Raw genomic sequence first — 14177 nt, 5'->3', positions numbered from 1 at the left:
ATTATGTTATGCTACTGTTACTGTAATGCTTTCACACTCCTGTGTTTTTCTGATTTACATAATTCTACCCATTGGATCTTCAGTCTCTTACTTCCTCTCAGTGTTTTTGCATATAGAACAAGGATTTAGGTCAACCCTAAACTCTGATCTGCTTTTCTAGATGTGGAACCCTGATGGCTTTTTAACTCAAAGGGAATGCATGCAAGGTTGCACTGTTAATCAGGCAACATCTTTTAAGGTCATTTAAATAGGCCAATTGACTCGAACGTTCCCTTGTGCATTTTATTTCACAAGTCGTAAGATTACTTTAGGAGCCTCCAGTTTTCTGAACTTGCTGTGCACAACTTTCTTCTCTTTTGGCCAAACTGTGTCCTTCAAGCAATGGCGACTCTGGAGTAGAAACGGTCAGGCATTTATGCACAGTGATTCAGTGGCATTAACGTACAAGTTGCCTGACATTCAATCTTCTATGCAGGTTTGCTGTACATTCCTGGTGGACTTAACTCGAAACTGCAGTAATTTAGCTTGGAGAAAAGAAGTCAGAGCCTTTGCATGTTTCCATACTTCTTTAATAGTATGACAATAATTCGAAAAACATGAGCTTTGTATTTCTTTAGTTTACAAAACCAGATGCCACAATTACAGTACAGAATCCTTAGAACTTTTGTGCTGGATAAACACCAAACATCAATCCACTGTTCTATTTTTTTCACTCAATAAAGCCAAACTGACTCAGTGACTTTGGAGCAATTTATTCGACTATTGCAGAAGTGCACTAAAGCAGAAATGCCCTAGCCACAAATAACATTAAAAGTTGTAAGCACTGCTAAACCAGCAGAAAACACTAGAAAGGTAAATAGAATTAGGACTCTTAACATCATGCATTTTTATAAGCAACACAAAACACATCTATTACAATTATTGTTACTTGATTTTTTTCCTTACTATGCGTAGTGATCAACACAAGTGATGGCAGATATTCTAATCATGGGAGAAGGACCAGCTCATGTTGGATGTTTCTAATATCACGGTGCTGACAAATGGGACAACAACTCTCCAAGACACGCCTCATTAATTTGACAAATACAGAACTGCTTCAGCTCTGGGCACCTTCTCGTGCCCACAGTTCCTTTCGCTTATTCGGTCTTTCGTTTGGCACCTGGGATTTTGGCTTGAATCCTGCATGGGGGAAAAATAGGGGTTTGAATGGATTTTGCACAATTGGAAAGCAAACATTTATAAAATGTGCCTTGTAAAACTAAACCTGAAGTCATTCAGCATGTGCCTGAGATCTCTTGCAAGCTTTTTCAGATGCGGTATAGAAAATGGATCAAACAAAGAATTGCTGGCAGATCCCACTTGGACAACATCCAAGAGAGAAATGGACAGACAACATTTTAGATCTGAACTCTTTTTGATCCAGACCTGAGAGGCTGACTGGTGATTTCTACCTATGAATGCTCCCTGACCTGATGAGTTCCTCCACCAATTTGCTCAAGATTCCATCTGCTGCAGTCAGTTTCTCTACGGAAAGTATCCTGTCTGGATGCATCCCAGCATGGTATGGGAACAGTTCTGCCAAAGTCCATAAGAAATTGCATAAAGTTGTAAATGTAGTTCAGGCCACAGTACACACCAACCTCCCATCCATTGATACCTCCAGCTGTCTCAGGAAAGGTCCCAGCATATTAAAGGACTCATCCCATGATGCTCATACTCTCTTTGTTGGGTGGAATATACATAGGCTTAAAAATACAAACCATAACCCTCAACAGTTTCTTTCCCCCTTCCCCCTCACTCCCCACCCACAGCATGCTATCAGACTCTAAAATGGATCTCATACTGGCAAGAAATGCTGCCCTTGCTATGTTTTATATTTAAACTGTACTTTTCTCTAAACTCTGCATGTTTTTGGTACTTTTCTCTATGCCCTTCACTATTTGACTTATTGTAACATTGTTCCCTACACTTGTTTATTATTGCACCAGCTGCTGTCCAAATTGAGTTGACATGAAAGTTTTTTTTTAAAAACCATGTCTTGGTGTATGTGATAGGCAGAGCATAAGATACAAGATGAGTAGGTTATGAATAACTTTGATTTGGCCACAGCTGTAGTTTTGATTGCTATATTACAAGAAGGATGTGATTGCACTGGAAAGAGCACAGAGAGGATTCTAATGTTGCCATTTCAGTTGCAAGGATACAAGATAGGTTTGGTTGGTTCTCACTGCAGCAGATATGGGAAAAGGTGAGTTTGATAAAGCTGGACAAAATTATGAAGGGAAACGTTTTCCCGTAGCAGAGGTAGACTAGAGGCCAGAGATCGGGACCAAGTGCTGGGAAATTACATTAGTTTAGATAGGAACTTGATGGTTTGCATGGACAGGGTGGTTTAAAGTGTCAATTTCTGTATGCCATGATTCAGTTATTAAAGTATCTCGGAACTAATATTTCAGGTTGGTCACTTTTTAATCAGGATATTATTCACCTATTATTTCCTCTCCGGAGGCTGTTTGATCTGGTGAGTATTTCAAGAGTCTACTGATTTTGTACCATCTTTATTTGCATTTTACTTTAATCCTAATTCATCAGAATTATACAGAAGAGAAACATGCCTGAAGCTCACCTAGTTCACGCTAATCCATTTTCACTCATCTGCACACTAAGGACAACATCCAGTGGCCAATTAACTTATGAAACTGTCTCTGGGATCGCCTGAAGCAAACCCATACAAATCTAGGAGAGAACCTCCCTCTTCCACACAGATACTACCGGAGGTCAAGATTGAACCAAGCTTGCTGGAGCTGCGAGACAGCATTTCTACTAGCTGGGCCACTGAACTGCCTTTTCCCCCTTGTTGTTCTTCCAGTTTATTTTACTTGCAAACTATAGTGGTGGAGTAATTGCAGCTTCAGACATCTGCAAACAGAATTCAACAGGCTGCACCAGCATCTTTAGAAAAGAAAACTGGGTAAATGTTTATATAAATAACTGCCATTTTTTTTTGCTGACTTGGAATGTTGACCAAGGATTTGATTTTTCACGGGATCAATATGGTTTAGTAGTGGTAAATAGCATCAGTAGAAATACATTTAGCAGGTATACTCCCTTCATCTTGGCAGAAATATATTAAATATTCTCTGCTTGATATGTAGCTTATTCTCAAATGAAAGATAAAGAGAAGTACAATTAACTGCACAACATGCAAGGTAAAATATTTTTATATTGATTTTGTGCTATAGCAGCATAGTTCTGATGAGAGAAAATGTGTTGATCTATAAAGCACTAACAAAAAGATTAGATTTTCAAAATGTATTAAGCCTACAATATAGCTGCATCATTTGCAAATAATCTAAAAAGAGACCCTCTAATCCTAATATCTGACTACCTGCATTTTCTACTGTACAGAAGCATATCCATGGAAGAGTGTATGATAATGATTTGTTCAAATGCTACGTTAACAAAATTGCAATTCTCCAGTATTATTAAACTGTGAAGGGAAGGATAATCTGCTTCCTCTCATTTTTGTTCACCACACATACTAGTCGAATGCCAAACTTACTTTGCCACTACAGAGTTAACATGAGTCCTCACCAGTCCCAAATACTGGTCAATTTGTGCCTGAAAAGATAAACAACATAATGCGTTTATTTATTTTAATGACATGAGTATTGTGATATTATTTGGAATTCTAATATTTGATAAAGTATGAAAATAAAAGATTTACCTGGTACTTCTCATATACAACAGGCAAGGAAAACATAGAAACAACAGCTAGAAAGAAAAATCAGCAAATTAAATGTTGCATTGATGGTGACTGACACAATCTTCTAAAAAATATAAATAATGATAGAGAAAAGATACTCTATCAGATGCTATGTTAAATTTAAAAGTCAGGAACCACACTGAAGCGAGCATATGTTGGACAGAATAACTTGCAGAACTGAATGATAAGATTGAGAGATCAAGGCGGGAGATAGAAATATTATTTTCCCCATTCAGATGTAATTAATTTTTTTTCAAACATTAAAAAAAAGACAAAATCATGCAATCATGGGCAACGATCTTGCCAAAATGAGATAATGTACAGTTAAAAAAAATATAGTGTTAAGGCACATGGACAAGGAAAGGCTCAAGTCCCGAGTGTGCCATAATGTAGACAGGAGGCATAGAATATATAACCAACTTCAACTGAGGGGAGAGGAAAAGCTGTTGTAAGTCATGGATAGTTACCAAGTTAACCACAGCATCAGGATTCTTCTCTGGTGGGATGGATAGTCTGTGAGATGGTCATAAAACGTGACCTAAAACTTCATGCTCCCGTACACCTTTGGAGTCAAATAAATCTGAAACTTTCTGAAACCAGCTACTGTTTTGACTGAGCTATTCTTGCTATAGTTATAGTTCATAGTAGCTGGAATTGGGAGATTCTTAGGTGAACAAAGGACAGCAACTTTACATAACTAACCAAATATGGAGTCATTCACAGGAAAGAAAAACAATAACAAGAACAGAAAAGAAATACAATTTACATATCACAGCTGTTAAGATCATCCATGTAGCTGATAGGAGAGCCTGAGAGCCTAAAATTTTGGGCATGGTGTATCTTCATCCACTGGTATAAGATGGGACAAAGCATTACAAATCTTATTTGGAATATACATTGCTGAGGAATAACAAATAACTGATTAACATACAATTTTTTGAAGCCATTGTGTGTGATCCCTTAATCACAAGTGTTGTATTTGCAGAGGTTGTTATATGTGCAAGGTGACATGTTCTGAATATCAAGTGTTAGAATTAAATTCGGCCATGTCAGTATAATCTATTCTCAGTAAACCCCTTTACAGGGGTATATAAGAAAAAGTGGTCGTCTTAGTCAAAACCAGTTAGATATACTTCACTGAGATATTACAAAGCTGTTAAGAAACTGCATCATGTGGAAAATACAAAAGGATATGACCAAGAAATTTTCAGGGAAAGGTTTACTAATTGCATTTTTGGGCAAAAGTCTTTTGTCACTAGGGCAGAAGAGGTTGTTTTTGATTTCATAGCAATCATCTTTGCAGTCTTCCTTCTCAATGAAATTATCTGACAGTATTTTTTTAAATTAAAACACCAACACTGCTAGAAGGTCAGCAGGATTTACTTGACTTGGCTGATAGTCCTAGATGGCATATGTGCTCATCAGATGAAAGGGTATAGGTTATGTAGTCATCGGCAGAGCTTCTTGAATATTACTAATGACCGACATCCTGTAGTTGGGAAATCCCACAATGGGGAATTTGCATATGTAAGCAACTTTTTTGTCAAGCAGGTCGCTGAGAATCCTGGGAAATAACATGTGCCTAGTTTAGACCATTACATCTGATTTACATATTTGTAATTAAACACAAATTATTGCTGTCAAACATCTTTAGATCCATTGGATCAAAATGTTAAACACAAGAGAACAGGTAGAGATCACAAAATCGGTTTCCAAACTCCAATTCACTAACATCCAATGCACATTCTGCTCCCTGATCAACTCTGGTGTTAGAATATCAGACTGAAATATCAAGCGCAATAAGGTTGGCAGATAAAGTACCATGTGGGGCGAATGTGGTTACTTTATTCACTAACCTGCAACAATAGAACAACAAAACCAATCAATCGACTGCTGTGTTAGAAATTAGAATGTAATTACCCATAATCATTAAAGTCAATCCATTGAAGATCGCTCCAACGTAGGTCAGCAGCCACATCAGGACTGCAAACTTCAAATAAAAATGAGAATGAATCTGAATAAGTTGTAACACATAAAAAGTAACTGCCATTAATTCTATCTGCTGAGTTATATTTTCTGCACTTAAAACAGCCACATTATCAAAACCACAACCAAGCATATCATTAAGAAAATGTGCAAATGAGGAAAATATCTGAATAATAAATTCAATAATACATTCCTATTAATTAAAAGCTACTGAAGATCATGTCATTTTTATTTCCCTGCTGCGTCATAATATTAAAGATATACAAAAGTTTTACATGGGGAGGAGGGAGCGGGGGAAATAACATTAGCCATAAATTATCATTAGTGTCTGTTATGTGGCTAAAAATAATACACAACTCTGGTTCCTTTGTGTTCTGCAATAATGCGGACAACTCTTCCTCTCAAAACTTCTGACATCTCTCAGACGAGCTGTGAAACTACAGTTAACCCAGAGTCTTTTCTTGGTTAACAACCACCTTTGGCCTCAATACACTCAACACCAAGTACAAGGCCCCATTAAATATTAGCAGTTCAACTACCTTGACTGGTTATCATTTATATTTTCATTGCTCCCCAATCTAAATTGCACCCCATAACCTTGAACTATTCTCCACTTCCATCTCGCCCCATGAGACTGATCTACTCTCTTGAAGATTTCTAATGAAATGCACACCTCTGACTCCTTTGTGATTCCCATCCTATCTTAAATGGATTGCTTCTCTTTTTAGATTTGATGCCTCTACCTTGTAGAAAATATTCTTCATCCATTGGCATTCCAGCAAATGGCTTTTCTCTACTTTCTTTTCCCACATCATTGAAGTACTCACATTTCTTGTTATTGTATCCATAAGTTACAAAGCAACATTGGTTTCTGCTCCTCTACTGTGTTGCAGAGGTCCTACCAAAATTAGAAAAGGTCCCTTCTTTTATAATGCTGAGCCTTTGAGATAATAGGCTACACAACTTTCTCCAATGCTTCTTCTTTAATAAAGTGCCTTCAAATTAGAATATAGAACACCACCCCACAGTACAGGCCCTTTGTCCCTCAATATTATTCTGACACATATTCTTTCTTTTCTTCTTTGGCTTGGCTTCGCGGACTAAGATTTATGGAGGGGTAATGTCCACGTCAGCTGCAGGCTTGTTTGTGGCTGACAAGTCTGATACGGGACAGGCAGACACGGTTGCAGCGGTTGCAAGGGAAAATTGGTGGGTTGGGGTTGGGTGTTGGGTTTTTCCTCCTTTGTCTTTTGTCAGTGAGGTGGGCTCTGCGGTCTTCTTCAAAGGAGGTTGCTGCCCGCCGAACACTGAGGCGCCAAGATGCACGGTTGGAGGCGATATCAGCCCACTGGCGGTGGTGAATGTGGCAGGCACCAAGAGATTTCTTTAAGCAGTCCTTGTACCTCTTCTTTGGTGTACCTCTGTCTCGGTGGCCAGTGGAGAGCTCACCATATAACACGATCTTGGGAAGGCGATGGTCCTCCATTCTGGAGACGTGACCCACGCAGCGCAGTTGGGTCTTCAGTAGCATGGATTCGATGCTTGCGGACTCTGCCAGCTCGAGTACTTCGATGTTGGTGATGAAGTCATTCCAATGAATGTTGAGGATGGAGCGGAGACAGCGCTGATGGAATCATTCTAGGAGCCGTAGGTGATGCCGGTAGAGGACCCATGACTCGGAGCCGAACAGGAGCGTGGGTATGACACATATTCCTTAAAATAAAGTACTAAACCCTCCCTACCCTGTAACCCTCTATTTTTCTTTCATCCATGTGCATGCTAAGAATCTCTTAAATGTCCTTAATGTTTCAGCCTCCACCACCATCCCTGGCAAGGTATTCCAGGCACCCACAACTCTGTGTGTATGTGTGTGGGTATATATATATATATATATATATATATAATAAAAAAACTTACCCCTAATGTTTCCCCTAAACTTCCCTCCCTTCACTTTGTCCTCTGGTGTTTACTATTCCTGTCCTGGGGAACAGGCACTAGCTGACCACCCTAAGCTTGTAGACTTCTATTAAGTCTCCTCGCACCCTTCTATGCTCCAAAGAGAAAAGTCCCAACTCGGCTAATCTTGCCTGCCAACTTTGCCTCAAAAAGACATTTTCCAATCCAGACAACATCCTGGTAAATCTCCTCTGCATCCTCTCCATAACTTCCACATTCTTCCTATAATGAGGTGATCAGAACTGAACACGATAAGTGTGGTCTCACCAGAGATTTGTAAAGTTGCAACATGACCTATCTTCGCTTGAACTCAATCCCCCTATGAATGAAGCCCACCATCCCATAGGTCTTCTTAACTTTCTTATCAACCTGTGTGGTGGCCTTGAGGGATGCATGGATTTATCCATATTCTTAAGTAACTGACCATTAACCCTGTACTCAGCCTTCTGGTTTGACCTTCAAAAATGCATCACCTCACACTATCCAGATTGAACTTCATCTGTCACTTCTCAGCCCAACTCTGCTTTCTGTATCTATCTTCTTGTAACCTTAAACAACCTTCAGGTTCGTCCAGAACTCCTCCAACCCTCATAGAGTTGGAGCATCTTCAGCAATGACCTCATTTCTAGTTTTGCAGTGTTATTTCTTTCCTGATCTACTGCCTCCATGCCCAACTGATCTAGTCTTCTAAGGGGCATTCCTCTTTCAGCTCATTTTTCACTGAAACTCTCTGCTTTTGATACTTTTGGTGTACTCCTTGCAGGAATCCTTCCTAACACCATTTCCTCCAGCCAGCAAGTTCCCTTCACACTTACCTCTACTCTTGCCTCTGAATTTTGCAGGGGTGCATACACCCAACTGGGCCCAGTGTAAAATATTTGTGGTTAATTTGCAGGGGTGCATAAATGCAACCGGGTCCAGTGCAAAAAATGTTTGTGGTTAATTAAGCAGGGGTGTATAAATACAACTGGGCCCAGTGTAAATTATTTGTGGTTAATTAAGCACTATTTTGTGATATTATAAAAAATTCTGGGAGTTTTTTACATTATATATGGGCCAACTCTTATTGCTAAGGATTATGGGACTGAAACTATAGATGAACTTTCTAAGGGTGAACATTCTGAAAAAGAACACTTAAGGTTTACATCTCCCCAGAAGGGCTGTCAAAATAAATCAGTTGTAATGGTATCAAGAAAGAGCAACAATTCTACATCTGTAGAAAATATTAGCTGTGACAGTGTTGAATAAGTAATTGAAGCTAAGAGGTAATTAAAGGTTTTTGGAGACATCTCTGACTAAACAAAGAAATTCTGTCCATGAACAAATGTGAAAGCTGTTTCCAATTAGTTAGAACTCTTGAAGTCATACATAGGCATTGATCTAAATTTGCTATATAAATGGACCCATTTCTGTATGAACTTTGAGACAGGGTATCATCACTTTTGGAATATCGCTGATATAGTGTTGCCCCTCTCTCCCACCAGTGATACAATTGAAGTATTAAAACTGCTTGTATTTTAAAACTGGTTCTATGGTTCTCTGCCATGTTTTTTTATTCACAGATAAGTTTGCAGCGCGGGTAGACTTTAACACCAGCAGACCTGAACTCTCACCTAAACTCCTCCCTCTTCCTTTAAAATCTTCTTTGGGGTAAAGAAAACCATGCACTTCTTCTTTGGTTATTCTTCACAATATGTTCCAGTACATTTTATAAAACATAAATAAAATGTTTATTCATTTTTTATGACATAGGCCTACATCACGGTAACAAGCCCTTTTGGCCAATGAACCCATATCGGCCAAACCAATTGACCTACAACCCATACAGTTTTAGAGGGTGGGATGAAAACAACGAATACACAGGGAAAATGTACAAACTCCTTGTAGACAGCACTGGATTTGAACCCAAGCTGCTGGCGATGTAACAGCGTTGCACTAGCAGCTACGCTAACCATGCCACTCATTTTACTATTTAGTTCTCTCGCTAATTTTATTTCAAAGCATTATGTCAGTGATAGTTTCAAAGAAAGGTGATCATATGCAGACAAAGGAAATAAAATAAAAATATATTTCTATTAAGACTCATTGGCTTGTAACAGCTTTTTAAAAAAGCTTTCCATCCTAATTCATCAAGGCTCCATTTTATTGAATTAAATTTTGAACCATCTGTCAATGGAAATTGGTCTGAATGTACACCATTCAAACAAATGCTGCTGTCAGTTGTCTTTGTCCATGAAAGCTGTGGAAACAGTCATTATTGTTCAAGTAGATTATCTCTGTCTTGCAGGCTGTCCTTCAATGCAGGGCCTATTTCCCAGAGTTAAAGGCTGTCAGTAGCCAGCATGCATGTTCACCAGTTCAGCTTTGGGTAATTTTCTGCAATTCTAGTGCAACAGAACAATTGAGCTCGTAATTCTGGGGATAACAAACATTTCTCTAATCTGCTACTAATATTTTAAATTCATCCTCACAATTAGCTCCGGCACTGCATTTTCTGTGTGCTTTATGCATTTTAAAAGTATAGTAGAAATAATCTCCTGTACTTTTGCATAATAAGGTATTCTATCATAAAATACATCATCCCCTCCTTCTTTCAGCATTTCCTTCATGATTAGGGGACAAGAACTATGAAGCTTCTTTTATTGTAATAAATAAACTTGGGTTCTTTTAAAACAACTATATTTATTAGCTAGACAAGACCTCTTGGAGGCATCCATCTTGAATCTACCCAAGATGCCACTAGACTCCCCTCTAGTGGTCAGGTGGATCACTAGCACCCTATCATTGCACTCTCTTTCCTTGAGATGTTTAATCTAACAACATGATACATTAATACAGTATTTATTTCAATTTAAAATTCAACACAAATGTAAACACAACATCAGCAGATGCTTTGATGACACATGTAGATCTTCTTAGCATAGCTGCTTGTGTCAGCTCTGCTGGTCCACTACTGTCTCGCACTGGTGGTGTTTCCCCTGTTGCTATGCAGACTAGATCTTCTGCATTTGTCTGTTCCTGCAGTGTCTCTTGCGTTTTCAGCAGGTTCTTTTAATTTTTTCCTCAGTATTTGACCATCCTCTGTTCTGACAGTGTAGGATCCTGGATTTACTTCCTCCAGAACAGTGGCCTTCTCGTCCCAAGTGTTGAAATCTCCGAGTCTCACTGTGTCGTGTTGTGCCAGTGGCTCTAAGCTTCTTGCTGACTTGTCACAGCTTGTTTTTTTGTCTCCATTGCAGATGCTTTTGTTTTTGTTCAATATCTCTATTCTTGCTTGGCTCTGCAAAATAGGGAAGTTTGGGGTGTAGTCTATGTCCCATCTGAAGCTCAGAGGGTGACATGCCATGTTCAAGTGGCGAAGCTCTGTAACTCAATAGAATTAGATAAGGATCTGAGTCACTGTCTTGTGCTTTCTTGAGCAACTGTTTAACTATGTGAACTCCTTTCTCTGCTTTACCATTTGACTGTCGATGTAGAGGACTTGAAGGCACATATCAAAAATCATACTCTTATGCAAAGTTCTGGAATTCTCTATAACTGCAGCATTGTCCATTGTCACTGCAGACAATTTGAGGAATTCTATGTCTTGCAAAGATCGATTTCATATATTTGATCACTCAAGCAGCGGACATATTAGGAAGCAGTGCATTCTCTGGATGGTTTGATAGATAATCAATAAGCCACAAATAATTATTTCCATCCATGTGGAACAGATCAGTCTCAATTTATGGCATGGTTCTGTTGGTGTATCAGTTATTTTCATGAGTTTCTTTGTTTTGTGTGATGCCTCAAACAGGTCTCACAGCTGGAAACCATCCTGTCAATGTCAGCATCTATCCCTGGCCAATAAACAGCAGTTCTGGCCCTCTAGTGCATAGACCAGACCTAGACACTCTTATCCCTATCTGTGCATATCAACATTCAAATGTTGTCATCGTCCTTGATGTATATGTTACTGGCCTCCAAGCCTGAAATAGTACCGCACCTATTCCATCTTTCTGGTAAGTCATTTACCCCCCCCACCCCCCCCCCCCCCTCCCCGCCCCACCTCAACAATCCAAAATGGTACACGTTATTGAGGGGAACGGCCACAGGGGTACCCTGCACTGCCTGCCTGTTCCCTTTCCCTCTCCTGACTGTCACCCCTCTATCCTCCTCCTGCCTCTTAGGTGTGACAGTATCTCTATAACTCCTGTCTATCACCCTCTCTGCCTCCCAAATGATCCAGAGTTTATCAAACTCCAGTTCCAACTCCTTAACTCAGCTTGTCAGGACCTGCAATTTGATGACACCTGCTGGCTTCCCTGATGACCCACATTTTGCAAGAGGAGCATTCCCTTGCCTTGGGTGCCATTCCCACTATTTATGACAAGGAAAAAAAAGATATCTAAAACCTGCCCTTACCTGTGCCTACCAGCTGAATCCTTTTTGTTCCTCGAATAGCGTGGCCCTTTTTTTCTTCGACCTCTACTATCCCTCATCTCTTACCTGTTCTCGACAAAGCCTTACCACCCTGACTCAGTTCACTCCGATGATGAACTGCTCCCTCAAGCGGTCATTATTGAGGGAGTGGCACAGTTAGCATAACGGTTAGTGCAACTATGTGCCGTTGTCCTTTTAATCTCCATCCTATCTTTTTGTGACGTTTCCCAAGCCCCTTAATAAACTTGAGTCAAAGCGTTTAATCTTCTATCTTGGCATATTGCAACCTTGGAGACTCAATACTGAATCCAACATTGTTCTTGCAGTAGCTACTGATGAAACAAAGGGAAATTAAACTACGGGCTAAACATAGGGAACTTTGTCATGTAAGAATCACAGGGAAGCAAATGATTCACTTTGAATAAGACTTAAAAATTCAAGAAAAAAATCTTATGTACTTGGTGAGAGACAGATAAGTAACTGCCCAATGACAAAAACAGTAATGCCAATCCCCAGATGGAAATTCAATCAATTTTTAAAAAAAGTTGAATCCTAAAAGAAAATACTTTTCGGACTTACTTTCAAGGAATCCACAAGATCCTGTACAAGAAACAATCGTCGCAGTTCTTGGACCGTACAGTTTACATACACCAGGGCGGAATCGGCATACTTTTGAATCTGCTCTTCAGAGAGTGTAGTATCCAAATCCAAGTAAGCCCTGCCAATTAAAAAAATAAACTGAATTTAAACAAAATACTCTAATGGCGGAGAGGGAAATTGTGGTGCTGGGATGAAAAAATACTTTTGTTTCAAAGATTCATGGGAACTCAAGTCCAAGAATGCAACCCAAATTGTAAACATATTAAGCCCAAGCACCAAGCCAACCCATTTTGTTTCATTACTTGACATTACTTCATATCTTGCATCACCTCAAGTACATTCATAGTTAAATTTAATTTGTGTATTTATCATTTACAAATATTATCACTATATGGTAACAAAATCACAAATCTGAAACAATGCTTCATACAACTTCTCATTAATCATATTTCTTCTACCATCAATCTTTGAAGTGTGTTGAGTTGGTACAATTTTTGTTTTCATGTACAAATTCAAATCGTAGGGGAGTCCTCAAAGTGGTGTAGCAACAATCATGTCTCTGCCCAACTATCTACTCTCAACCCAACCCAACTTTCACCTTATGAATGAGCTTCAAATTCTTCGGTAAATACACCAACAACCTGTCTTGGTCTAATCATGTTGACATTACAATCAAGAAAGTGCACCAAAGACTATATTTTCTACGAAGCCTGAGGAAGTTTGGCATGTCCCAGGGTCACTTACTAATGCATCATAAAAAGAATTCTGTCTGAATGCACTACAGCCAGTCTTGCCCCAAGACTGCAAGAAACTGCTGAGAATTGAAAACACAGCTCAGGCCATCACACAAACCAACCTACCCTCCATGGACTCTGTCTATACTTCTCACTGTCTCAGGAAACATATTAAATGACCGATCACACCCTGGTCATATTTTCTTCACCCTTCTACCAGGAAATAAGGTGGGAGATGAGATATAAAGAAAGAGGTTTGAAACATCACTTAGCCCAGAAAACAATGACTTTTTACAGATTGCATCAAACCTTCCAGTATGGGTCTTATTCAAACTTATCTCATCATGGTTGAAATATCATAGCCCAAACCTCTGGAAGAATAATAATCAACCATCAGAAGTAGGGTGTTCCAAATAGCCATTGCCATTATTCGGAATTTGTATCCCTTCAAAGTGCAAGGAGAGGAGATTATATGCCAAGGAAAATTGTGAGCGTGAAGTAAGCTTTGGACACCGTCAGTAATGTTACTATTTTCAATTGACATATAAATTGTGGTGTACAACATCCCCCGCAGTAGTATGGGAAGTTGTCTGGGTACCCTATCACCTTCAGTAAAAACTGCCCACAAAATAACCGGTCATCATTCAATAAATGATGGTTTGCAAGATGTCTCCTCATAAGATATGACTGCATTACTTTACAAAGCAATTGCC

General features: G+C 39.2%; 1 protein-coding gene across 4 annotated transcripts in view; it reads right to left on the bottom strand.

Annotated features, from left to right (window-relative positions):
• Positions 1–547: 547 nt before the first annotated feature.
• rtn1a (reticulon 1a) overlaps positions 548–14177 on the bottom strand; it is a 206842-nt gene continuing 193212 nt past the window's right edge. For all 4 annotated transcript variants that reach the window (XM_069916313.1, XM_069916310.1, XM_069916311.1 and 1 more), the window contains 5 exons: positions 12710–12848; positions 5687–5756; positions 3728–3774; positions 3563–3621; positions 548–1179 (listed from right to left, as the gene is read on the bottom strand). In XM_069916313.1, coding sequence (XP_069772414.1) covers positions 1137–1179; positions 3563–3621; positions 3728–3774; positions 5687–5756; positions 12710–12848 — 358 coding nt within the window. In that variant the 3' untranslated portion in view covers positions 548–1136. The remainder of the gene's footprint in view (positions 1180–3562; positions 3622–3727; positions 3775–5686; positions 5757–12709; positions 12849–14177) is intronic.

The sequence above is a fragment of the Narcine bancroftii genome, chromosome 2 (genome assembly GCF_036971445.1).
Source record: "Narcine bancroftii isolate sNarBan1 chromosome 2, sNarBan1.hap1, whole genome shotgun sequence".
In the NCBI taxonomy this organism is placed as follows: domain Eukaryota; kingdom Metazoa; phylum Chordata; class Chondrichthyes; order Torpediniformes; family Narcinidae; genus Narcine; species Narcine bancroftii.
The sequence above is the reverse complement of the archived record's forward strand: the minus strand, read 5'-3'. Positions and strand labels throughout refer to the sequence as shown.